This window comes from Canis lupus, chromosome 15 (assembly GCF_048164855.1).
Source record: "Canis lupus baileyi chromosome 15, mCanLup2.hap1, whole genome shotgun sequence".
Lineage (NCBI taxonomy): Eukaryota > Metazoa > Chordata > Mammalia > Carnivora > Canidae > Canis > Canis lupus.
The window spans coordinates 22754266-22782022 of record NC_132852.1 but is presented as its reverse complement, the minus strand read 5'-3'; the positions used below and the strand labels follow the sequence as shown (position 1 = coordinate 22782022).

The 27757-nt window shown below is 33.5% G+C and overlaps 1 protein-coding gene across 4 annotated transcripts in view; it reads left to right on the top strand.

Annotated features, from left to right (window-relative positions):
• Window positions 1-27757, top strand: part of TUSC3 (tumor suppressor candidate 3) — a 225258-nt gene that overhangs the window by 130273 nt on the left and 67228 nt on the right. For all 4 annotated transcript variants that reach the window (XR_012007555.1, XM_072776214.1, XM_072776213.1 and 1 more), the window contains exon 6: window positions 7653-7742. Coding sequence is in view for 3 of the 4 variants with exons in the window: in XM_072776214.1 (XP_072632315.1) it covers window positions 7653-7742 (90 nt within the window). In the remaining variant the exon portion in view is untranslated. The remainder of the gene's footprint in view (window positions 1-7652; window positions 7743-27757) is intronic.

Here is a 27757-nt window from a genome sequence, read left to right as displayed (position 1 = left end):
TTTTTTAATAGTACTACCAACCAAATTTAGCTGTATATAAATAGTAAAAGTCAAGGTGTAGGAATAGTTGGTTAAGCCAGAGGAGAAGTATAGATTAATTGAAAATGATCCCAGTAATTGTTTACTGGTAGAAATAGTATCACTATTACTATAGAAATTACTCAATATTTATCATTAATGATTTTAAAAAGTTAGCAAACTTTAAATACAAGTGAACTTTCTTAATTAGGTAAAGGATATCTTAAAATGTCTAGCAAATATCATATTTAGTAGTGATAATTTAAAATAAAGCCTATAATTACATACCATTCATCATTTTATTAGTGGTCTTAGTCAACATATAAGAATAGAAAAAGAAGTGCAAGGAATAAATAAATGTAAATGAATAGACATGTCATGTTTACTTATGATTTCCCACATGGAAAATCGTCATCATTTATGAAGAATCAATAATAAAAATTATTACTAGAGTTGAATAATTTTTCTGAATTCAAAGTCAATATCCTATAGTCATTAGAATTTTTATACAGTAAACAATTTAGATACGTATTTGAAAATAAAATTTTTGAAATAGGAAGAAAAAGTACGGTACTTAAATCTAACCAGATATAAAAATATTTATAAATAGAATATCAGAATTGAAACTATATGTGTGTATATTTTTATTTTTTTACTTATTTTTGTGTATGTTTTTATAGCTAATAATTGGTTTGTACCTTTGATCTTCATATCCTTCGTGTTTTATCCTTCTGCTTTAATTTTCAACAAAGAAAGGGCAGTCTTTATGACTGAGTTGGATGTGATAGAACAGATTAAGAAGACCAGGCATGTTACATTATAGTGTAGCATCCATCTTCTGCAATCCATCTTCTGCTTAATGCCTAATGTCTAGAAATTCAAACAGAACCTCTGTGGCTTTCTACTACATAGAGAAAATCTCTCTCTAGTAGATAGAGAAAATATAAATTTGAAGTTTGGGTTTTTTCTTTAAGTTTGATATTTGCTCACTTTTGATAATTGAGTTATAATAGATTAATTATACTCTAATATAATTGGATACCAGAAGTGATCTCAGTCACCTTAGTAAGTTTCAAAGTGTTTTGGGTTTTATTTAGGCTAGTATTCAAGTTGCTTCATTCAGTAAAGCTACGTAGTTTTTTTTTTATGAAAATATAGTACTTGTTTCAGTGTTTTTGTGAAGTTAAAACTTAGTGTCATGCCATATGTCACTATTTCAGTCTACCAAAATAACTGAAAATACAATCTCTCTGAATTAGACTCCATTGACAATATTATTCTCCTCCCCAGAATTATTGTAAGCTCATCATCATCATCATGATTTACTGAGCCTTCCTTCTTTGGGGTATATTTCATGTACTTATTCCTTATAATAATAATGAAAAGGAATTTGTATCATCCTCTTTTTATAAATAAGGAAATTAAGATTCAGCAAATACAGTTTACTCAGCTCACACAGCTAGAAAATGACTAACTAGAACTTGATCCCATGTGTCTGACTTCAAGGTCGGTATTCTTTCCATGATGCTGGGCTTTTCTAAATCTGGGCACGTATCTCATACATTGGATGTTTAAACCAGTGGATGTAGTGAGCCATTATGACTGCAAATAAATGCCTAAGAATATTTATATGGTACATATAAATGTTAAATACTTGAACAGATCAATTTTCTTGTATCCTGTGCTACATCATGCAGATTTTGTATTTCTGCTTTGAATCCTTGGAAGCTAATTACCTTGGCATAGCAGAAAATATTCTAACATTCACAAACACATACTTGAGAAGGAAATCTTGGCAAGTATGCATGTTCCCCAATGGCAGCCTTTTAGAAGTCAGTAACAGGCTGCAGAGAACAGACATATTTTCAAACAATATGTTTTAAAGCTCTACTCTGATGATAAAATGTTGACTTAAGAAAAGCTCCTCTTGAAACTTTTCTCCTTCTGTTTTTCATTAATATAGAAAATACAAACTGTGGTCTTTTCCTTAGCTGTTGATAGCTTGTGGAAACTAATTTAACTCTTCTTTACCATATTCTGCCTAACAGCCACCACTACCACAAAATTTCACTCTACTTAAGAAAGGCTAGTTTGTTTTTTTTTTTTTTTTTTTTTTTATTGGTGTTCAATTTACTAACATACAGAATAACACCCAGTGCCCGTCACCCATTCACTCCCACCCCCCGCCCTCCTCCCCTTCTACCACCCCTAGTTCGTTTCCCAGAGTTAGCAGTCTTTACGTTCTGTCTCCCTTTCTGATATTTCCCACACATTTCTTCTCCCTTCCCTTATTTTCCCTTTCACTATTATTTATATTCCCCAAATGAATGAGAACATATAATGTTTGTCCTTCTCCGACTGACTTACTTCACTCAGCATAATACCCTCCAGTTCCATCCACGTTGAAGCAAATGGTGGGTATTTGTCATTTCTAATAGCTGAGTAATATTCCATTGTATACATAAACCACATCTTCTTTATCCATTCATCTTTCGTTGGACACCGAGGCTCCTTCCACAGTTTGGCTATAGTGGCCATTGCTGCTAGAAACATCGGGGTGCAGGTGTCCCGGCGTTTCATTGCATTTGTATCTTTGGGGTAAATCCCCAACAGTGCAATTGCTGGGTCGTAGGGCAGGTATATTTTTAACTGTTTGAGGAACCTCCACACAGTTATCCAGAGTGGCTGCACCAGTTCACATTCCCACCAACAGTGTAGGAGGGTTCCCTTTTCTCCGCATCCTCTCCAACATTTGTTGTTTCCTGCCTTGTTAATTTTCCCCATTCTCACTGGTGTGAGGTGGTATCTCATTGTAGTTTTGATTTGTATTTCCCTGATGGCAAGTGATGCAGAGCATTTTCTCATATGCATGTTGGCCATGTCTATGTCTTCCTCTGTGAGATTTCTGTTCATGTCTTTTGCCCATTTCATGATTGGATTGTTTGTTTCTTTGGTGTTGAGTTTAATAAGTTCTTTATAGATCTTGGAAACTAGCCCTTTATCTGATATGTCATTTGCAAATATCTTCTCCCATTCTGTAGGTTGTCTTTGAGTTTTGTTGACTGTATCCTTTGCTGTGCAAAAGCTTCTTATCTTGATGAAGTCCCAATAGTTCATTTTTGCTTTTGTTTCTTTTGCCTTCGTGGATGTATCTTGCAAGAAGTTACTATGGCCGAGTTCAAAAAGGGTGTTGCCTGTGTTCTTCTCTAGGATTTTGATGGAATCTTGTCTCACATTTAGATCTTTCATCCATTTTGAGTTTATCTTTGTGTATGGTGAAAGAGAGTGGTCTAGTTTCATTCTTCTGCATGTGGATGTCAAGAAAGGCTAGTTTGAAGTGAAAAAATTGTCTTATTCATTTCTAATCTTCTCCATTTCTTAAGATATCCTTATAAAGTTAAGAGGCTACCCAAAATGCTAATCCATTTATTCAGATTCTGACATTTGTCTGTATAAAAGAACTGGCATCCCATTTTCCTTTGGGAAAGAGAATGTTTTTTATTAATTTTTGGCAAAATATCTGATTTGTGGAGACTGATGAAAGCCTCAGATTGCACAGAAAAGGAAGGTTTCTAAAATAAAAATAGAGCAGAGCACTTCTGTAGTACCAAAAATTGTATACAAAATGAGAATAAGAAAGTTTGTTAAAGAAGCTCTATCCACATACCCATTTCTTAGTAAAGAGCAAATCTGTATATAGTTAGCAGTTGTATATTGAACTTATATAAAAGTACCTCCCAAGGGATTACTGAGTGTTACATCCTTAGTTCTATAAACTGTATTCTGTGGCTGTGTTGTTTTTTTTTTTTTTTGTCTTTTTCATTATTCATATTTTTGTATATCACTCACAGATAGGCTGAGAAATGTAGTGTTTGCTGACAAGAGGAAGAGAAAACTGTTCATAGTGCTTTACGGTAGGATAGAGACAAAGTTTGCAATTTCCTTATATAGAAGAAGATGGGTGAATATTTAAATAGTAGAGCTTCCTGATTCTGAGTTAAAAAAAATAGATAAAGAGTATTCATAAGTTCACCTGGTCTTGAAAAAAATGCTATTAATTTCTATTTATCTGTGATGATGATTGTTTATAGAGCTGAATAAGCATTGATTCTGGTTTTATTCAATTTTTCCCTTCCTCTACCTCCTAAAGAAAAAGGATGATAATGAGCTTCCACATAACGTGTTTTATGATGAGTTTAAAGTAGAATGGGTAAAATATTGAACTACACTGGTATATAACTTTAAGGAGTGTAATATAAATATGTAGTTTATGGTATTCAGAAATAAATGTTGATCTTGGAATACCAAAATGAGTTAAAATGTTATGTTTTGTAGCCCTTAGCACAGATCTTCATGGCAACCTAAAGCTCTTCATAGATGGCTGTAGTTTCAAAGCGGAAATATAAGTGTGATGAGTAGTTATATTCATTTCACATGCAAAGAAAAACATCCTAAGAATCTGCAATTAAAAACATGAAAGATAAACATCATCTTAAAAATCTAATAACCCAAACTTTATTATCATAGTAAATCTTAGTAGGACAGAAGCTGTTTTCTGCCTTTTAACACTGATAATCTGTATTGTAAGATGATTCACATACCTTCTGCCTCAAAGAAATTGTATCAATTTAATTATGTGAGTTTTGTGAAAAACTTAAGCTTGATATTAATATAAATTATTACATAATTTTCACATTCCTGAAGGGTTCTTTGGCATTTGCACATTGCATTGTATCAGTACAAGTGTATTTCTTATGACTATTCAAAACTGCAAGGCAGCTCTGACTTCAGAATGAACGCTTTTACAAATTTATTTGAACTAAATTATGTAACTTTTAATATTAGACAGGTACTATCTCTGTGGTTTATTTTGCCCCTCCTTGCTCACACATGTGATTCTCTCTTGTTACTCTGGTCGTTATTCATTATGCTACCTGTTTATTAAGTTTAGAAGTCATTAAATTATTTGTAGTATGACATTTTAAATACATGGACTATAGAAAGGGTTATGTAAAACATATTTAGGATATTTAGTCTTTCTATTAAGTAGGTACTGTTGACCTTGAACAAATCAGGTTTGAATTGTGTGGGTCCATTTATATACAGATTATTTTCGATAAATAACAGTTTAACTAAATAGCTAGACTAAGGTATTTTCTCGTCCTCATGATGTTCATCATCTTTTCTTCTAGCTTAACTTTAAGAATAAGTATATAATAGGGACACCTGTGTGGCGCAGTTGGTTGGGTGCCTGACTCTTGATTTCAGCTCAGGTCATGATCTCAGAGTTGTGAGATGGAGACTGCTTAAGATTCTTTCTCTGCCCTTCACTTCTCCCCCCCAACCCCTGCCTTAAAGGGATTTAATTAATTATTTGAGAGAAATATGTGAGCAAGGAGGGGTAAGAGGAAGGAGAGAGAGAGGAAGAGAGAATCTCAAGCAGACTCTGCACTGAGCATAGAGCCCTACATAGGGAGCGATCTCACAACCCTGAGATCATGACCTGAGCTGAAATCAAGAGTCAGATGCTTAACCAACTGAGCCACCCAGACACCTTTCTTTTTTAGTGTGGTCTAGTGTGGTCTTTTTTAGTGTGGTCTAGTGTGGTCTTTATCTGGTTTTGGTATCAGGGTAATACCTGCCTCACGGAATGACTTTAGAAATTTTCTGTAATTTTTGTAATAGTTTGAGAAGAATGGGTATTAATTCTTCTTGAAATATTTGGTAGAATTCACCTGTGTAGTCATCTGGTCCTGGACTTTTTTTTTTTTTAATTGGGGCTTTCCTATTCTTATTTTCAGTTTTGGTAGTTTCTAGGAATTTATCCATTTCTTCCAGGTTGTCCAAGTTGTTGGCAGATAGTTTTTCATAATATTCTTTTATATTTGTATGTATTTATGTAGTGTTGGTTGTTTCTCCTCTATCATTTGTGATTTTATTTATTTAGATCCTTTCTTTTTGGTAAGTCTGGCTGAAGGTTTATCAATTTTATTAATTTTTATTGTTCATATATTTGGGTGCTCTGAGATTGGGAGCATAATATTTAGAATTAACCATATCCTCTTGTTGTATTATCCCTTTATTATGATACAGTGTCATTCTTTATCTTCTTTTTATAGTCATTGTCACTTTAGTGTATTTTGTTTGATACAAGTATTCATACTCCAACTTTCTTTTAACATCCATTTGTATCGTAAATGTTTCTCCATCCCCTCACTTGCAATCTGTAGGTGTCTTTAGGTCCAAAATGAATCTCTTATAGGTAGCATAGAGATGGGTCTTGGATCTATTTTGGATGGTCTTTGGATCCATTTTCCAATCCATTTTGACACCCTGTGTTTTTTTAATTTTTAGTCCATTAAAGTAACTAATGATAGATATGTATTTAGTATTCATATATATATATATATTTTTTTTTTTTTTGTCATTTCTGGAGATTTCTCTCATCCTTTCTTGTCTTTGTCGCTTTTGGTCTTTCCAGCCAGAGTCCCCTTTAATGTAACTTGCAGGGTGATATAATGGAAATGAACTCCTTTAGTTTTTGTTTGGGAAACTCCTTATCTCTCCTTCTATTCTGAATAATAGCCCTACTGGATAGTGTATTCTTGGCTAAGGATTTTTCCCATTAGGATGTTGATTATATGCAGGCCAGAAGGGAGAGGCATGAAATATCCATTGATAAATCTTCAGCTAGCTTTATGGGTCTTCCCTTAAAAGTTAAGGACTTCTTTTGTCTCTTTGCTTTTAAGATTTGTTCTTTATCAGTATGTCTTGGTGTAGGCCTGCATTTGGTGATTTTGGTGGGGAATTCTCTGTGCCTCTTGGATCTGGATATCTTTTTCCTTCCCCAGATTGGGGAAATATTCTACTCCCTTTTCTCTCTCTTCTTCTTCTAGGATTCCTATAATATGAATATTATTTCATGTAATGGAGTCCCTGAGTTCCTTCATGTTCCATAATTATTCTTTCTCTCGTTTGTTTAGCTTCATTTTCTCTTCTACATCACTAATTTGCTCCTCTGCTGCTTCTAGCCTGCTGTTCATTGCATCAAATCTGTTTCTAGTCTCATTCATTGTATTCTTCATCTTTTCATCTTTGATGGATTCTTTTTTTTTTACGTTTTTTTTTTTTTTGGGGGGGGTATTTATTTATTTATTTATTCATGATAGACACAGAGAGAGAGAGAGAAAGGCAGAGACACAGGAGGAGGGAGAAGCAGGCTCCGGGCCGGGAGCCTGATGTGGGACTCGATCCCGGGACTCCAGGATCACACCCTGGGCCAAAGGCAGGTGCTAAACCACTGAGCCACCCAGGGATCCCCTGATGGATTCTTTTATAACTGATTTATCTCTGTGGTGGTAAGGGTCTCCCTGATGTCTTCTTTTCTCAAGCCCAGTGAATATCCTTAGGATATTGCTTTAAATTTTCCATCAGACCTGTTACTTCTATCTCTGGCAATGGCTTTATCTTATTCTTTCATTTAGGATGAATTCTCAAAGCCACATAGTGATAAATTATTCTAATGGCTGAAGTGACACATGGTTTTTTAAATTTAGTTTCATCATTATTTTTTAAAAATGCAGTATTCTGCTACTCTTTGATTTATATATCTAACATTGCACCCTGTTTTTCAGTGTATAGTCTTTGCTATGACTTCTGGCCAGATGTGGAATCATATCCGTGGACCTCCATATGCTCATAAGAACCCACACAATGGACAAGTGGTAAGTGCATGTTCTAAGCATTCATATTTTGAACTTTAATCCTATGTATTTTTACATAATCTTCACACATAACATGGGGCCCGAATTTAGGACTCTGAGATTGAGAGTCATATACTCTACTGACTGAGCCAGTCAAGCACCCTTTTAATCGTGTTTACGTTTATAAATAAAATCTTTTCTCATTAAATACTACACATAATTTCTGATTCTTATATAAAGTTTTGTCCTTTCTCTTCTAATACCTCTGCTATATGCATACACACATGCACATATATACAATATATTTTTTTAGGGTGAGGACTGCTTTACTCTTTAAGAAAATTAGTGTACCTACCTTATCAAATAGACATTCGTAACCTAGGTTTTTCACCTTTACTTATTGCTATGGCAATAATATGTAATGCTAGATTAGGAAATAGGAACAGTTTGTAGTTGGTTTTCCATCAATGGTAAATTTAGTTAAGAAGAGGTTAATTAAAACATCATTAAGAACCCTGGCAGTTGGGTTGATCCCTGGGTGGCTCAGTGGTTTAGCGCCTGCCTTCGGCCCAGGGCATGATCCTGGAGTCCCAGGATCAAGTCCCACATCGGGCTCCCTGCATGGAGCCTGCTACTCCCTCTGCCTGTGTCGCTGCCTCTCTCTCTCTCTGTGTCTCTCATGAATAAATAAAAAAAATCTTGAAAAAAAAAAAAAAAAAAGCACTGGCAGTCATTATATTAGAATGCTAAGAAGTATTTGCCACAAATTAAAAGTGAAATTTATGTGCAGTTAAATTAGTAACAAAGTTCACATTAGTAACTGCTACTGAATTTACTTATTTTGTTACTTTAGGTTTTGGTGAAATTGATCTATTAAATATATCAACTTGGAAAAAAACAGATCAGCTGTTTTTGAGCCTTTATATTTATTAGGTTGGTGAAGATTAACTGTTTAAACTTTTTCATTTGGAAAACATACAGATATTGAGAAAATAATGTAATGACGGCCCTCGTGTACTGGTTACCAAACAATTACTAGCTCATAACCATTACTTGTTTCATTTATTCTTCTACTCAGTTCTCTTTACCTTTTGTCAGATGCTTCTAAAGTAAGTGTTCAATATCATTTCATTTCATACATAGATACTTTAGTAGGTATTCCTAAAAGACAAGGTCTTTGAAAATCATAACTATGTTACTACAATCACCTAGAATAATAAATTCTTAATTTTTAAAAAATAAATTCTTAATTCCTAAAACTGTAGTTCTGAATGAAATTTTCATCTAGCAAACATAATGTTATAAATTATCTGTAACTCTGTAAATATAGATTATAACATAAGTTTGAGGTTATTCTTCATTGCTTAAAGAGCTTCAAATATCTTTATTATTAAAGCTAACAAGTTACTTATTTCTTCTTCCTATGCTGTGACTTTCTTTGAACTTCTTTGTGAATTCTGTACATTGGGAAATAATTCACATTCATTGCCCATTTCCTGACTGCCAAATCAGGTTTTAAGGACTGGTTGCTAGTTGCCAGAGTTAGGTAATGATCAGTTTGGTCTCAAATCTTTGTGAACATTTTCAGATTTCTCTTTGGATGATCAGCTGCTATAGTCATGTAGACATGGGTTTTGTCATTTGTATATATTTTTGAGATCTTTCACGGCTTAGAGGGGTAATTGAGTGTTTTTAGTATTCACATTGAATTATAGGAAAATAATGGGAAATAATTATCATGCCTGTCTTTCCAACAGCCCAACTAGAAAATGTTGTCTTTTCCTCTCCTCTTGATACCCAAACTCTCCCCCTTTCCCATTTTATTTTTTCTTTACAGCACTATCTAACCTACTTATTTTGCATTATTTTGGTCTGTCTTTTATCATGACATCAGTAAAACCTAAAAAGTCATGGTGTCAGATGCTTATCAGTTGTTGTCACTCACTGATCTTTTCTTGTTAAATAAGGTCCTGACGGAAAGATTTGATCCACTATTATGTTTCTGTTACTTAAAAGTGTAAATTTAGAAAATCTTATAAATTTTTCATTACTGTCTTTTAATATTCTTTTAAAAGAATATTCCTTAGGTAGAAAAAGCATTAAGTATTGCTTTTTATTATTGTTTGGTTTGTTAAAGTATGTGGAAAATTAATCAACATTCTTATGAAATGTGTTAATTTGTATAGAGGAAGAAAAAATAGTTTTTCTCTTGAGTTTTTGGCTAAGAGAAAAACAAATTCCTTAACATGTATATTTCCTGTATACAAGGGAGATATTCAGGGAAAGAATCAGTATCACTCAGAGGTGACTTAGAGTTCAAGCTCAAATACCATCTTCAGCTAAAAGTAGAAAAAAATGTGTGGAGGGGAGGCCACTTAAAGTGGAAGTGGCCAGAAAAAGCAAAGTAAGTAAAAGTAAGATTTATTGTACAGAATTAAGTCACAGGTGACTTCCTTCTGTTGATAAGGGTCTAAAGTTATATGTAGGAATTTACCTTTGTCCTTCCTGATACAGGGTGGAGAAGGGACACCTTCATAAATTTATATGCTGCTTTTAGGCAGTTTGGGGAAGCCAGAGAGCTTTTCTTGTACCTGCTTTTTCTCAACTGATTTCAGTTCAAAATCCTTACAGGAAAGTGGTGAATTTTGAAGTGTCCTGTTCTGCCACTCTTCGTGTTTACTGTAATCTCTACTATCTACTGCTTTTCTAAATCATCTAATCTCCTAACATGTAGTTTACTTCAGAGTAAGCTCCTACAGCTCACACCAGTGACAGTAACTGACAGTGGATATGACCTTTTGTTTACTGAATACATGTGAGGCAGTAGACTTCAGAGCGGATAGTTTAGGCTCTCAGATCCTAAAACGTAACATATAATAATATGTATGGACCTGAGTTACTAGTTTACAATCCCAAATAGCTCTTCCATTTCCTGACCATTATGATATTTCGTTTCAAACTGTTAATTCTACTATCTTGCAAAGAAACTCATTGTTAACCTATTTTTATTGTTACTTGCTTCCTAAAAGTATCGTTTATTTTGCTGCTTCCAATCCTGGAATGTCCTCTGTACCTACCAAATTGTCCCCATCCTTCAAATCTCACCTTATTTTGCCATCCTGCTGAGATGTGTTACTTCTTAATTACATTGGAGGTGCCCCCTACATCCCTTTACATATTTATTAATACGTAGTTAGCCCATTTATGTATCTGGGTTTTTTTAGTATAATAATTCTTTAATGTTTCATATATTCCATTTTAGTCAAGTCCTTAAACATATGGAGTTTCGCTGAAGCTATTTTTCAACTTTACAACTTTCATTTAGCTGGTCCTCAGTACATGTTTTATTAAATGATTATATGGACTTATGCTAGAAGATTTTTGTTTCTTAAATTGGCTTATCTTAATTCTCCTTTTAATTTTCTCACTAGTCAGAAGAATAATAGGATTAACCAGTCACTGTCAATTCAGCATAAACCAGTTACTCACCTTAATGTGACAGGAGCATTTATTTTAAAGTTCAGATTGAAGAGAGATTTTCTTTATTTAGACAATTATTTATCTTATTCCACATTTTTATATTACTATTTTTCAGGTAGTGATTGGCATGGCACTTAGGAAAAGGTACTCTGATGGCCCAGAGAAACCCATTAGGAGAATTTTCTGTATTTTTAAAGGGAAAAGCATTTCCTTCATACATACATCTTTTAACCTCTTTAATTTTCAGCAACTTAATAAAAAGTTATAGAAATGATGAAATTTAAATCTATAGCCAGGTATTTTAAAAGTTAAATTTTATCCCAACTCTTTACTCCCTTGAATTTTATAAAGATATAAAGGTCTTGGAAATTCAGGAGCTTCTTGCTATAGCAACAACTGCATGAGTATACTCTTGGCAACAGAGATGTGGATACAGTTTTAGTTTATATAAGAGTTTATATAGTTTATATAAGCATATCGCTATATGCTTAGCGATATAGACAAAGCCTTTAATCTGTCTATTAATGCACTGTGAAAAGGGGCAGCAAAATGTTGCCCATTAGTAGATAGCTTTTTTCTTGTTTTGTGTTTTAACATATTCCAACAAAATTTCTCTTCCTGCCTTTTTATATGCATAATGTCAACATACACTGAAATAGGAAATTACGGTTTAACTTTTGTTTTAATGAATTGATTTACATAATAATGTGTTTTCATATTACTGAAACTAAATAGAAGATTAACTTTGCTTTACAAAATGAAATGGTTACTCGTACAGAACTTTAAATAATGATTGTTCATTACAATGATAATAGTAAATGTTTTTCTTTATAATAGATGTGTTTAAATTTCAAGATATAACTTGAAAATTAGTACTATCCTTCTTTGGTATTTTCTTCATATTTTAACTTGCATTTATTTCTAAAGGGAAATTGCCATGTAGGATTTGTTTTTGAGAATAATTACAATGAGGCTATTTGCCTCTTTCAGTGGTATGGAATATCTTCTGAATATATAAAGGAATTTTATAACTTGATATTAATTCTTGATGACCAATGTACAAGTAAATACATTGGAGTAAGGTATATAAGACAGTACTTTTTATTGTTTTTACATTTTAGAGACTTATTTGTAGGTAACTATTATACACAAAGATCAGCTAATCGAGTTGTAATTTTTGCTAAATTACATAAATATGCTTTACTTCAGTCTGTGTTAAATGTTTTGAGGAATTTGTGTTAAAATTATGAAGAATTACTTATGTCAGCGTTATGTTAAAGTGAACTAACTTAGTAAATACTTGATTGCATTATGAAGGTCTCTGATTTCCGAAATATTTTTTTTCCTTTTCTCTGAAGTTGTGATTAGTTCTTTTGTGCCAAATATTACATAATTAGTTGCCATTTCTCCTGTTTAAATAAGTTTTTAATAGAACTTGGCTTTATAAGATCCGGTTTTATATTTCTTACCCATAAAAACCCCATTAGTTATAAAAAGGCTTAATTTTATTTTTTCTTCAGATGAATTTTCATTTTCAGCATTGATATTAGATACAGGACAGTATTATCACTTATCAAATTATACTTTAGGAAATTCAAGTGTGTAAGAATAGTGAGACAATCTTGAAAGAGAAGTATAGAGCTAAATAACTTTAGGTCACTGGATTTCAAAACTTATATTAAAGCTGCATTAATTGTGATAACTCATTCTGTTAAATTGGTGTATTTGTCCTTAAAACATATGCATGCATTTATGACAATAGTGATACCAAAATGCAGTGTGGAACCAGGGCCTTTTTAGTAAGTGGTGCTAGAGTCATTAAGGTTCATTTTTCCCATGTAACTTTTTAACAGTTGTCACATGCCATAAATATAAGTTCCATACGGATTATAGAGATAGCTATGAATGGAAAACATGCTACATTGTAATACATTATAATTAGGAACTTTTATCATCAGAATGTTAAATGGTAAGTCACGGAGTAGAGAAAATATTTGTAGTACATATGTCCTCACAAGAACTTGAACCCAGAATATATAAAGAACAAACACACAACTCAGTGGCAAAAATTTTGGAAAGACTTGATCATACTTTTTATCAAAAGAGGCTGTATGAATGGCCACTATACAAATGAAAAGGATTTCAACCTAAGTAAATTGAAGTTAAAACAGTAAGGTGCTATAGTACATTCACCATAATGATTAAAATCCGTAACACTGATACCATGCAGTTTCAGTACCTAGAATATGAATTTGTTCAAACAATTTAAAAGGTACAACAAGTATTAATCATGATCCTGAAATTTTTCATGAATATATATTCAAGAGAAATGCATACATATGAGTACCAAATGCAGTGTACAAAAATAGCATTTATCATTTTTAAAAATTTAGTTTGCCAACATATACTAAGTACATCATCTGTTTCAGATGTAGTTTTCAATAATCTATCGTGTATAACACCCAGTGCTCATCACATAATGTGCCCTCTTTAATGCCCATCACCCAGTTACCCCATCCCCCCACTCACGTCCCAGCAGCCTTCAGTTTGTTTTCCAGAGTTAAGAGTCTCTTATGGTTTGTCTTCCTCTCTGATTTTTCCCATTCAGTTTCCCCTCCTTCCATTATGGTCCCTTGTGCTTTTTCTTATATTGCGCATACAAGTGAAACCATGTGATAATTATCCTTCTCCAGTAGACTTATTTCACTTACCATAATACCCTACATCCACATTAATGTTAATGGTAGGTATTCATCCTTTTTGATGGCAGAGTAATATTCTACTCTATCCATTCATCTGTTGAAGGACATTGTGGCTCCTTCCACAGTTTGACTATTGTGGGCATTGCTGCTATGAACATTGGGGTGCAGATGTCCGTTCATTTCACTACATCTGTATCTTTAGGGCAAATACCCAGTAGAATACCATTATTCTTAATAGCCCTAGAGTAGCAACAACCTAAATATCTCTCAATAAAATGATTAAATAAGTAATAGTGGAATATATATAACTACAAAAAAAAGAACAAATCTCAAAAATATAAAGTGAAGGAAGCCTGGCACAATATTAGGCAGAACTAAAAGGTATAGTAAATGTCAGAAAAGTGGTACCTTTGAGCTGTGTGGATTGTAACCTTCTAGATATCCTATTTCTTCATTTAGGTGATAGATACACAGATACTCTCAGTTTGTGAAATTCACCATAATTGTAAACTTGTGAAATATGAACTTTCTGGGTTCATGCTGTACTTCTATAAACATTTTTTCTATACTCTGAAAGCTGTATGACATTGATAAAAGAAATTGAAGATAAATGGAAATATATATCATGAGTCAGAAGAATTAATGTTAAGATGTGCATACTACCCAAAACAATCTATAGCTTCAGTGCAATCCCTATCAAAATATCAATGGCATTTTCCACAAAAGTAGAACAAAGAAATCTAAAATTTGTATAGAACCACAAAAGATATGGAATAACCAGTCATTTTGAGAAGACAAAGCTGGTGATGTCAAGAGCCCTGACTTCAAACTATACTATGAAGCTATGGTAATCAAAACAGTATAGTACTGCACAAAAATACATAGGTCCAAAAAAAAAAAATACATAGGTCAGTGGAGCAGCTTAGAGAGGCCAAAAATAATTGACCATATAAACATGAGTTTAATCTTTGACAAAGGAGGCAAGAATATACAATGGGAAAAAGATGGTCTCTTCAATACATGGTGTTGGGAAGATTGCACAGTTAATGTGCAAAAGTAGGAAACTGGACCAGTTTCTTACAACATACACAAAACAAACTCAAAAGAGATTTAAGACTTCGATACAAGTCCAGAAAGTAAAATTCTTAAAAGGTAACATAGTATTTGACATTTGTCTAAGCAATATTGTTTTTGGATCAGTTTCAAAAAGACAAAAATCAACAAATGGGGAGTACATCAAGCAAAAAATTTTACAGGGAAGGAAATCATTAAAAAATGAAAAGGCAGGCAGCCCCGAAGGCTCAGTGGTTTAGCGCCTGCCTTTGGTCCAGGGCGTGATCCTGGAGACCTGGGATTGAGTCCCACGTCGGGCTCCCTGCATGGAGCCTGCTTCTCCCTCTGCTTGTGTCTCTGTTTTTCATGAATAAGTAAATAGAATCTTAAAAAAAAAAAAAATGAAAAGGCAACCTACTGAATGGAAGATATTTATAAGTGATATATTTAATAAGGGGTTAATATCCAAAATATATAGAAAACTCCTACAACTCAGTATTAAAAAAAAAAAAATTTAAAACATGGGCAGAAGACCTGAATAGACGACATTTCTTCAAAGAATACATACAGATGACCAACAGGCACATGAAGAGATGTTCAAAATCACTACTTATCAGTTAATGCAAATCAAAATCACAATGAAATATCACCTCACACATGTCAGAATGGATAATATCAAAAAGATGTAAGATTAGCAGGAGGAAAAGGAATCCTCATGCGTGGTTGATGGGAAAGCCAAATGACACCACTGTGAAAAACATGTTTCTCAAAAACGTAGAACTACTATGTGATCCAGAAATTGCACTTCCGGGTATGTAACCAAAGAAAAAGAAAACACTAATTTGAAGATATATGCACCCCTATATTTATTGCAGCAGTATTTACAAGAGTCAAGATACAGAGGCAATGTAAGTGTTCATTATTAGGTTGAATAGATGAAGATATGATGTGTGTGCACACACAATAATATTAGCCATAAAAAATGAAATCTTGTCATTTGAGGCAACAAGGATGGACCTAGAGGATATCATGCTAAGTGAAACAAGTCAGAGAAAGACAAGTACTATATATCTATATCCATATCCATAATCTTAAATACAAATTAAAGCAGATACAGACTCAGAATAAACTGATGGTTGTCAGAAGGGAGAGGTGAGGGTTGGGAAATGAGTGGAATAGAGGTTGACACTAATTATAAAATAAGCAGAACGCATAGGACATAGTTAATATTTTAACAATTTTGTATGGTGACAGATATGGCTTGTTTATTATGGTGATCACTTCATAATGTTAATGGGGAATCAAAATATTAGAAAACATAAAGGCTTTAAATACATCCTTAAAAATTTCATGCTTTAGAAGCTAATAATTCTGAGTTCAACCCTACCACCTATTTTTTTGTAGATGAATTTGTCTAATGTAAAGGGCCGGTGGCCCAGGAGTAAATGAGATAATTATTATTCTCTAAATTCTTTTCCTCTTTAGATGTTTGGTAAACACTGCATCTGATATTTTCCATGTAGAAATTAGTAATACTTATTCATTGATAATTTTAATTCAAAGCCTTTCAAACTTACTTTTGCCTTCATTCATCTTACATAGTTACTAGACACATACTAGAAGTACTGGCATAAAGTACTTTCGATGCACATTATCTTAGAGATACTGAGTAAGAATACTGTGAGGTCAGAGAGCAGTTATTTTATGAATAAGGAAAAGTAATATTTCAAGGTGAATGAATATAGCCAGAATTAGAATGGTGGGTCTTGTAACATGATAAAGTCATTCATGGACTAAGTTGATGATAATTAGACCATTATTTTAAATATATATATATGTCTAAATTTATACTTAGTAACAGTGGCTAATGTTTAAAATTTTGCCTGAAATGCTAAGAAATCTAAGTCCTGTGAATCAGAGATAATGCCTATTTTCTGCCTAAAGATTGCCTAATTAAATATGAGTGAAAGGTCCTGAAGCCTCGGTAGTCTTACAAACATAATCCTTCTAAACGTGACCAAGACCTAATAAAATTTAAAGATACACACATTTTAGGAATGTTTAGGAATTTTATATATATATATATATATATATATATATATATATATATATATATACCTTAGATCATAGCTCCCAACATATATAAATGTATTCTTTTTGTTTTAATTTCCCAAGTTTTGGCTTTAAGCTGCTGCCTGAAGATTGTCATGGGTTTATCATATAAAATCCAAAATATTTCACTGCATTACAGCTAGTTCAACGGTGAATGAAACTAAGAGCTGTGTTCTCTGTGCACATGCAAAAACATTATATGTGTCTCTGGTGGAGATACACACACACACACACACACACACACACACACATATATATGGCTAGGTGTCATCCTAAAATGTATCATTTGCTTCCAGGCTGTTTTTCTCTACTATCTGATTCTTCTAATTATTTTTTGAAAATACAGGCTGTTAACAGATCTACATGAAAAGCCATAGTTCTTTCTGTATAATACGAATAGGTAATGTTTCAGAAGCATAAGCTTCACACCCAGTATTATTTCTCCCACACTTGATAAATTTGGAATCCTGTAATATTAGATAAGTGTTATCAGGAATTTTCTTGATTTGTAAAATTCCAGTATAGGTATAAATAATTTCTGTTTCACTGCTACATTAAGCTTTACTGCCTTTATATGTGGCCTGTCTTTCATTTAGTAGTGAATGGATGTTTAGGATGAATTTGCCCCCACCCTCAAGGGACTTTTGGTAGTTTCTAGATACAGTTTTGGTTCTCACAGCTGTAGGAGCATCTGCCTACTTCTGGCAGCTAGTGATAGAAGCCAGAGATACTGGGAAGCATCTTACAATGCAAAGGACAGTTCAAAACAATGACTCATCTGGTCCCCAATGTCAGAATGTTAAAAGAAACAGCCCTGTTTTAGAGCTACAGAAACCTTACATGTAATTTTGTCTTCTCAGATGTTTTGCAGTCAAGAAAATTCCACTTAGCATTTATACTCAAGGTTGACTCTCTTAAAAAAAAAAAAAGTAAATAAATTGAAGCAACCAGTGCTTAGGATCAACTGCCCTATAATTTGATGTTTAGGATGGTTGTAAATACTGAAAGCTATCAGTAATATATTGATATGTTTTTGATATAATAGCTTTAATATGCCTTAGTAAACATAATTTAATGTTTGACATTTTATATGCTTAAAAAGAGCTATTTACATAAGAGAAAGTGAAGACAACTCTTAATGAAGACAACTCTTAAACCCTTAGACTCAGTTTTATGCCTTTGTTCTCAAGAAAAAAAAAAAAAAAAAAAAAACGGAGTTGAATTTTTCCCAAACTCTGCCTCTTACTGATTATATTATCATTAGGGGGAAATTACTTAGTCTCTTTGTTCTTCCGTAAAATAAGCCTGATCCTGCTTTTCTAATAATTCTTTAATTCTTTATAAAATAAAATATGATAATGTATAAGCAGTGAAAGTGGAAAACACTCGGTCCTAGTTTGGATTCTTCCCAAGTCAGTCTCAAAAGCAGTAATTCAGGAGAGCGTATGTACATATTTATGAATATCTAGTCTGTTTATAAGTTTTAGCAATTCTTATATAGATGGACAAATCATTTTTTTCCGTTATAGAAGATTTGTTATTGATGCTCTATCAACAGGGTTTGTGATTTGAATTGTATTTTCCAGTGTGTTGCAGTCCTCTTTGCTATGAACCCCTACTGCCTTTTTCACCCTAAAATCAACAGTATACACTTAGGGAGATACTGGTGAGAATGGCACATTGTTTGTGGCCATCAGTAGAATCTATATATAATGGGTCCATTTTTCAGCTCCAAACTTCTGTTTCTAGCTTTAATAGTCCAATATTTTAACTGGACCAAGCTAATCGGATCAGACACAACTTAATAAAAGACTGTGGGATATGTTGTTGGGTCTCCATTTAGCTGTTTGTAAAATTAAACATTTGTAATATTGGTGACTATTCATATTTTTATATATTGTGGATTAAAACATGTCTACAAGATCTAAAAATGCTATTAGAATGAGTTTCACTGCATTGAACTTAAATGTGAATACAGAGTGTAAGGACACATAATAATGCACACAGTATGATGCTGTGCTGATTTGCAAGTTTGTTTGTTTGTCACTATTAAGATGCTATGTAATGGCACAAGCCAAGTACTAATGGTCCACTTAACAGCATGAAAGTCATCACAAAAGCAGTTATTACTGTGTAGCTAAAGAGGAACTATACAACTAACTGTATGGTTACATGGAACATAAAGACATTTTCTGTTAAAAAAAAATCATCCTTAACAAAATGCATTCAGTGAAATAAATCTCTACTTAGATCATAGCTCCCAACATATATAAATGTAGTATTCTTTTCGTTTTAATTTCCCAAGATTTGGCTTTTAGCTGCTGCCTGGGGATTGCTATGGGTTAACATACAAAATCTAAAATATTTCACTGTATTAAAGCTAGTTCAACAGTGAATGAAACTAAGAGCTGTGTTCTCTGTGCACAGGCAAAAACATTGTATTGCAAAAATGGCATGCTGCTTAATACAGAATTTATCATAATGAAGCACTTTTTCTGTGTCTCAGGCAGCCATAATGTCTTACACTTTCTTCAATTCCTTTATACTTTTATGCCTCAGGGATTTTGCATGTGTTAGCTTTTTTAGCTATATTTTAGCCATAAGTTGGAAACTGTATAGGCTTAAGTATAGTTATTTTGAATGCAAATATTTACAGAGTGTTCTGTAGTTTACTGTAATCTACATACCTCCACCAGAGACAATGTCAGCATGCAACTAATTTTTTTTGCAACTAAATTAAAAAACATTTAGATAATCATCATTGATAAATTGAAGATATGAAGAAACTTTACAATAGAGTTTGGGATTGGGATTCTGCTCTTTCATTTATTCATGTTTTTGTTTTTCCATCTAGTAAACATTTCCTGAGAGCCCATTAAATGCTAGGTATTCTATTTGCCTTAGTAGTGTCAATACATCATGAAGCTCATAGACCAACAGAGAGAGATAGTATCATATGGGTTTGCCTAAAATCTCCATTACTAAAGCTTCCCCTACTATTGTATTGCATGGTATTAGAAACTGGAATTGCTTTCTAGGTTTGCCTCAATACTGTGGTCACTTTGTTGCTATGACACCGAATCTTATTTCATGGAAGTTTCGCCTTACATCTTAAGTTTTTTTGTGTCTAGTTGGGCTTACATAAAACTCCTTGCCTTCAGCATCTGCTGCTGTTGCTCTCTTCCTTCACAATCATCATATGCACTCTTAATCCTAAACGCTGACTGACCTTGATTACCAGACTCTGGAACCAACCCAGACTATGCCTACTCTTAGATGTTGCTACTTGCGATCCTGGCAAATTAACAAGGACCTTGTGATTTGTATCCTTACCTCTAATCAAAGCATTTCACATGACAGTATAAATAAGTAATTGAATAGATGAATAAATCCTTCTTTGCAAAAAGGAACTCAAGGTATATTTTTAGCCTATCAAAAATGTTTATTTAAAAAAATTGTTTTCCCTAAGTTTTGTATTATGTAATGAAGACCTTGAAAGCACATACAAAGGATTATAGAACTACAAAATAAGAATGTGTTTTCTTATTCTGGGAATCCAGAATAAATGCAATATCAGAGGAGAAAATAAACAGAAGACCATCCCTTCCACAGAAAAGGATACACTGCTTTCTAACTGGATCATATTGTTTAATTTTTTTCCAATTTTGGAAAATTATTTAGTGCGCTGGAAAGAGTAATACGGTCTTTAAAACCCAAGGAAATTATTCTCATCTTACCAATAAAACTGAATCAATTACATTAAGCTTATTTATAATAGGCATACACATTCTGGTTTGAAAAAAGCATTTTAAAGTTTTAACTTTGTAACTTCAAAATAAGATAATGTAAATGTCAATAACATAGTAATTCCTGTTTAATGTATGTTTTTTAAACACAATTTATGTTTTGATTCTCTAAAATGCTAATCAGTGATAAAAATTTACATTAAAAAAAAGATTAAGAACTATGAGAAAACAAGTATTAGGTTCAGTGAAATCTATTTTAGTTTTTATTTTTTTGTGAATTCTTTAAATACTACCAAATATGTCACAAATATTTATCAAAACAGAGAACCAAAATATATTACGTCACTTAAATATATTAAATAAAGGTCCCAGTAGGATATGGTCATGTTGTTAGACCAGATTATGCCTTAGTTTTTAAGTAAGTTTAAGACTTTAGAATAATTAACTCTAAAAGGAAGAAACAATGGGAAAGTTCTCCAGTGCTTATCTATTATTTTGGATAAGGCATGCTAAATATTTTAAAATAACAATGGATCTCTCTCAGATTTTGTTCTATATTTAGGCTACTAACGCTGCCTGTGTTTCCCTAGTTGTTTATAAAAATGTCAAGTTTTTAATTTAGTTGTTTTTTTGCTTCTTTTTAGGTTAACTTTAAAGACTAAGTGCTTTATTTTTTTTTTTTTTTTCACTTACTGGGAGATCATTGACTAATTGGGTAGAGAGAGGATTATGAAATTATTTTTTGCTCTATAACTATATTCTACTTAATACTTTTCCTATACAGGTTGTAATTGTTTATTATTATTTATTGAAATAGAGTTAATATAGACCATAAAATATTTTAAAACAACTTTGAAATATTGCCTCTACTTTAATGTATAATCTTTTATTTTATCCATGAGTGTAACTTTTTAAAAATTTTAAGCTTCATTTCTGAGTTTTATAATAAATATACTAACAGAGGCACTGCTGTGTTAATAATGTAAAAATGCTTTAATTCTTTCCCAAAGACATAATTACTGTGAATAGCAACATTTTATTTCTGCCAAGAAATGAAATTATTGTGACCTACCTCACAACTCAAGAATCTGTCAAAAGCTCTGAAAGTTAGGTAACATTAGTTTACTTTCACTAAAATAATGAAAAAAACAGGTTTTTGGTTTTTGGGTTTAGTTTTTTTTTTTTTTTTTTTTTTACTACAGAAAGGAACATTATGAAATAAATCGTCACTCATTGTATATTGTATCTGAAATTTGGCTTGTAATTTATTTACTTATTAAATCTTTAAGTTACAGTTTCAGGCTCAAAATGTAAGCATTCTTTGGGAATGTTTTTCTAGTTATAGGAGATTGTGTCACACTACTGTGTTCTTTCTTTGAAGTACATACCTATTTAGGTTCAACTTAATTGGACATGTAAACTAATAACTATAATTTATTCTCATATACTTAAGCTTATAAGGGACCAAAAATGGTATATGCTTTTAAAAATTTTTAATAGCATACTCCCTATTTGTACAATCTTAAACATTTTTTTATGCTATCACTTTCTATTGTTCTTCAGGAGTCCTACAACTGTTCAATTTGTATCTCAAGCATCATATATAAAGCAGAGATGTCTGCATTATTATCATCAATCTCTATGGGATGGCATCTTAATTGTTTGGAACTATTAAATCTCAAAATAATATTTGCTATTAGGTAATTATAGTTTCTGACAGTTTATTTTTATAATACCATTTCCTCACTTCACATGAAAATGAAATTATTTCTATTCCTTTTTATTGTGATATGTCCTCAAGATATTCTTATGTTGTTTATATTTTAAGTTTTGATAAATAGAAATAATTGTTTTTCTCCATTTTGCTTATTGGTTAATATATTGAGTTTTGAAAGCATGGATGGTCTTCAACATATATTAAACAACTTGCAGCTTTATTATAATACACTAAATATAACTAGCAGTCACTTAAGTGTAATAACTCTTCAACGAGTTATTTACACTTCATTAGTGATTACTGAGCCATTACTAATGGCATTCTCATTTTAGAATGTTTTCATTTTCTCATTTTTCTCCTTACACTCTTTCCATTCACCACGGTTTTAGAAATTTTTAAACCTTTATACTGCTCTCTTTCACTATTTACTATTTCATTAATGCTAGTAAAAAGTTAGACAGCTATCCACAAATAAAACCAGTACTGCAAGAGGCTATATAGTCCACTGTTAGCAAGTGGAACAAAAAAACCTGAGAATAGTAGCACAACAAAAGAAGGAAGACTGCTTCATTTTGCATGCATCATCCCATGCTGGCATTATTCAGGACAAAGAAAGAACTTTCCCAGCTGGAAAAGATACTCATAGCCTAAGAGGGAAGAGGGAATGAGCAAAAAGCTTATTCAGCCTTTTGGTGTACTGTGCAGTGGTCCCTTCGATTTTACCCACCCAGACCAACAAAGCTGAGACATATAGAACCAGCTAGGATCAAGCAAGACAAGAGGCTGTTATTAGCTGACACTCAGCGGGAGAGATTGTGTTTCACAGAGATCTTTTTTGAGCACAAACTCAAAGGGTAAAGCCAATGGTGAAGCCAATGGCCAGGGTAGCCACCAAAGGCCTCCTGCAAATTTTTCCCTTTTTCACCCCACAGGTTTTCTTTTTTAGGTTTTGTTAAATAATCTCTACACCTAATATGGGGCTCTAACTCACAACCCTGCGATCAAGAGTGATAAGCTCTTCTAACTGAACCAGCCAGATGCCCCCCACAGGTATTTATTTTTGCTGACTCCACCTGCCTAAGTTTGACCCTACTCCACTGAAGCGGGGAGTCATGTTGGCAGCCAGTTCAGGGCTCTGCCATGCAAGATGACAGCCTAGAAGCCCTGGTAGACTGAGCTAACAGCATACCCCCAACCTGATGCTAACACATGCCCCCCCTCACTGGGTTCCGTGGACCACTAGATTCAGGGTGACATCACACTCCAGTGTGCTCCCACCTACAGGTGAAAGGTTTTCCTTATCAAAGTCAGAGCATAAAATCTGGAAGAGGCAGCTATTTCTTACAATGCTTAGATACCTAAGCAAGTCTACAGGGATTACGAAGAATCAGAAACAAGATTCCACCAAAGGAAAAGAGCAAATCTTTAATAACTGTCCCCAAAGAAATAAAGTTCCAGAAATTGCCCAATAAAGAATTCAAAATAATTGCTCTAAAGCTGATCAATGAACTATAAGAGAACACAGATAAATAATACCAGGAAAACAATGCAAGAACAAAGTGAGACTTTCACTAATGAGCTAGAATTCTAAGATTAAGAACACTCAAATACCCACAAGCTGATGATGGCTTTCTGCTAACAGTGTGGAGAAGAAATTGTGCTCATCAGGGCACACATAGCAACTCACTGCAGGCAGCAGAGCTAATTGCTAAACTACTCACCAGCAAGCATGAAGGGGGCTATCGGCAGGCCCCTTTACTAACAGTGTGGGGAGCAAACTCAGACAGTGGTTCATTGCAGAGAGTCCTTTTAGCTAGCAACACAGGGAGCAAACCATGCCCAGCTGTATGCCCACAGCAGTCATGGCTCAGCCATAACAAGAAGGCATGTACAGCTCACACAGAGACATATATCAACTTCCTAGTTCTGGTGACAGGGGAAATTGCACTATAGGGCACCACAGGATCCCTTTTATGTAAGGCCACAACTTGTAAGATGAGGAGATGTAGCTGACCTGATAGAGTATTAGACAAAATAAGGAAGCAGAGGAATGTGTCCCAAATGAAAAAACAAAACAAAATTATGAAAAAGAACTAAACAAAGATAAGCAGTATGACCAATGAAGAGCTCTAATGGTCATAAAGATAATCCTCAGACTTGACAGAAGACTGCATGAACATAGAACATGAGCAAGAGATAGAAAATATAAAAATCAATCAGATTTGAAGAATACCACAACTTAAATGGAAAAATATGTGAATCCCCAGTGAACTAGAGGATACAGAAAAATGATGAGCAATCATGAAGACAAGGTAATGAAAACCAAACTGAATAGCAAAAAAGAAAAAGGATAATAAAAAATAAGGTAGATTAAGGGTACCTCTGCAACATCATTAAACAAAATATTTGTGTTATATATAGGGATCCCATAAGGAGAGTAGAGACAAGGGGGCAGAAAGCCTATTTGAAGAAATACCAGCTAAAGGCTTTCCTAACATGGTGAAGGAAACAGATATCCATAAACAAGAAGCAAAGAGAGTTCAAAACAAGATGAACCCAAGGGGGTTCACACCAAGATACATGGTAATGTAGATGACAAAAATTAAACAGAGAATCATAAAAGCAGCAAAAGAAAGCAAATGGTTACGTACAAGGGAAACCCCATAAGGCTGTATCAGCCAACTTTTCAGCAAAAACTTTGAATATATCATGCCATTCCCTCTGGCCTTCAAAGTGCAAAAAGAAAAAAAAAATGTGACCAAACATATCCTGACCAGCAAGGTTGTCATACAAAATTACAGGAGAGAGAGTTTTCCAGACAAACAAAACTAAAAGGAGTTCATCACCTGTAAAACAGCCATATCAGAAATGTTAAAAAGAACTGTATGTAGAAAGAGAAGGCCATAAGTAGAAGGAAGTTATGAAAGGAAAATTTTTACTGGTAAACATTTAGTAAAGTTAATAGATCAATCACTTAACAAAAGTAATGAGTTTAAACACAAAAGTATATGTATATCCTGTGTGTGTGTGTGTGTGTGTGTGTGTGTGTGTGTGTACACTGGATATATTAGGGATACACGAAACTATATAAAATATGACATCATATACATAAAACATGGAGGAGGGAGTAAAAACATAATGCTTTTAGGATGTGTTAAAAATTAAGCCACCATCAAGTCAGTACAGACTGTTATACACATAGGATGTTATCTGCATATCCCATGGTAGCCAAAAAACCTGCAATAGATACACAAAAAAATAAAAAGTAATCCAACCATAACAGTAATGAAAGTCATCAAACCACAAGAGAAGAAAGCAGAGAAGAAAGGAACAGAGAAAAACTAGAAAAACAAATAGAAAATTAACAAAATGGCAGTACATGCAAACCTATCAGTAATTAAGTGTAAATGGGCTCAATGCCTCAATCTAAAGATGTAGGGTGACTGAATGGATTAAAAAAACAAAACAAAACAAAAAACAAACCAAGACTCGTCTATATGCTGCCTTTAAGAGACTCCATTCAAACTTAAAGACATATATATATATATATACACACACACACACACACACACACACACACAGACTGAAGTTGAAAGGATGGAAAAATATATTCTCCACAAATGGAGGGGGGGGGAAATCAGGGTGGCAATACTTTATCAGACAAAATGACTTTAATGTAAATACATTAGTAAGAGACTAAGGCATTATATAATGATAAAGAGATCAGTCCAATAAGAGACTATAACAATTGTAAATATCTAAGCATCCAACATTGGAACACCTAAATACAGAAAGCAAATAATGACAGACATAAATGGAAAATTTGACAGTAATACAGGAGGGGATTTTAGAATCTCACTTATATCAACAGATAATTAATCCACACCGAAAAATCAATAAGGAAGTCGCATCTATGAACAGCATATAAGACCAGATTACTTAACAGGTATGTAGAAAATATCCCATCCAAAAACAACAAAATACACATTCTTTTCAAATGTATGTGGAACATTCTCCAAGATAGACCTCATGTTAGGCCACAAAATATGTCTCAAGAATACTTGAAATTGGGGCACCTGGGTGGCTGTTTAAATGTCTGCCTTCGGCTCATGTCATGCTCTCAGAGTCCTATGATAGAGCCCTACATTGGGCTCTCTGCTCAGTAGGGAGTCTGCTTCTCCCACTCCCTCAGCCCTTCCCCCCACTTGTGCACATTCTCTCTCTCAAATCTTAAAAAAAAAAAAAATACTGAAGTCCTATCAAGCATCTTTTCCAACCATAGTGGTATGAACCCAGAAATCAATTAGAAGAAAAAAACAGAAGAATCACAAACACGTGGAGGATAAATCACATGCTACTAAACAGCCAATAGGTCAGTGAAGAAATCAAAGAGGAAATTAAATGGAAACAAATCTCTAGGACAGTGAAAGCAATTCTAAGAGGGAAGTTTATAACAAGACAGGCCTACCTCAAGAAACAAGAAGAATCTGGGGATGCCTGAGTAGCTCAGTCAATTAAGTGTCCATCTTCAGCTCAGATCATGATCTCAGGGTCCTGGGATCAAGCACCTATTCAGGCTCCCTGCTCAGCGGGGAGCCTGCTTCTCTCTCTGTCCCCCCACCTCCACCCTGCTCTGCTCATGTCCTCTCTCCAATAAATAAAATCTTTAAAATATATATGTATATTTTTTTCAAATAAACAAGCTAACTTCATCTTAAGGAACCAGATAAAGAAGAATAAACCAAATTCATAGTAGAATAAGGAAATAAGAGACTAGAAATAAAATATAAATTAGAAAAAAATGTCAGTGAAACTAAGAACTCTTGTTTTATAGAAAACAAGTGAGTTTATAGTAGCAAAAAATGCCCTTTTAATACAAGATCACTATTAGAATGCATACTAAAGAATGCAACAAATTGATCTTAAAAAGCAACACTACAATAACAGAATGCATGATATACTGCATCTTTGAGGAGTCTGCAACCAGGCCAACTGGAAATAAACACACAAGTCCTATCACTCCCCCCCTCCCCACACACACACATCATAGGTTATATCAGCAAACATTTAGAAAAGACTAGAAATAAGGATGAACACACCCACATATGTATATGTAGGCATGTATTTCCTTTATTTTACTCAACTAAAAGAAAATATTGATCTAAACTTATTTCATGCCTCTCTCTGTATAGATAATATGATAAAGCAAGTTCACATATTCCTAGG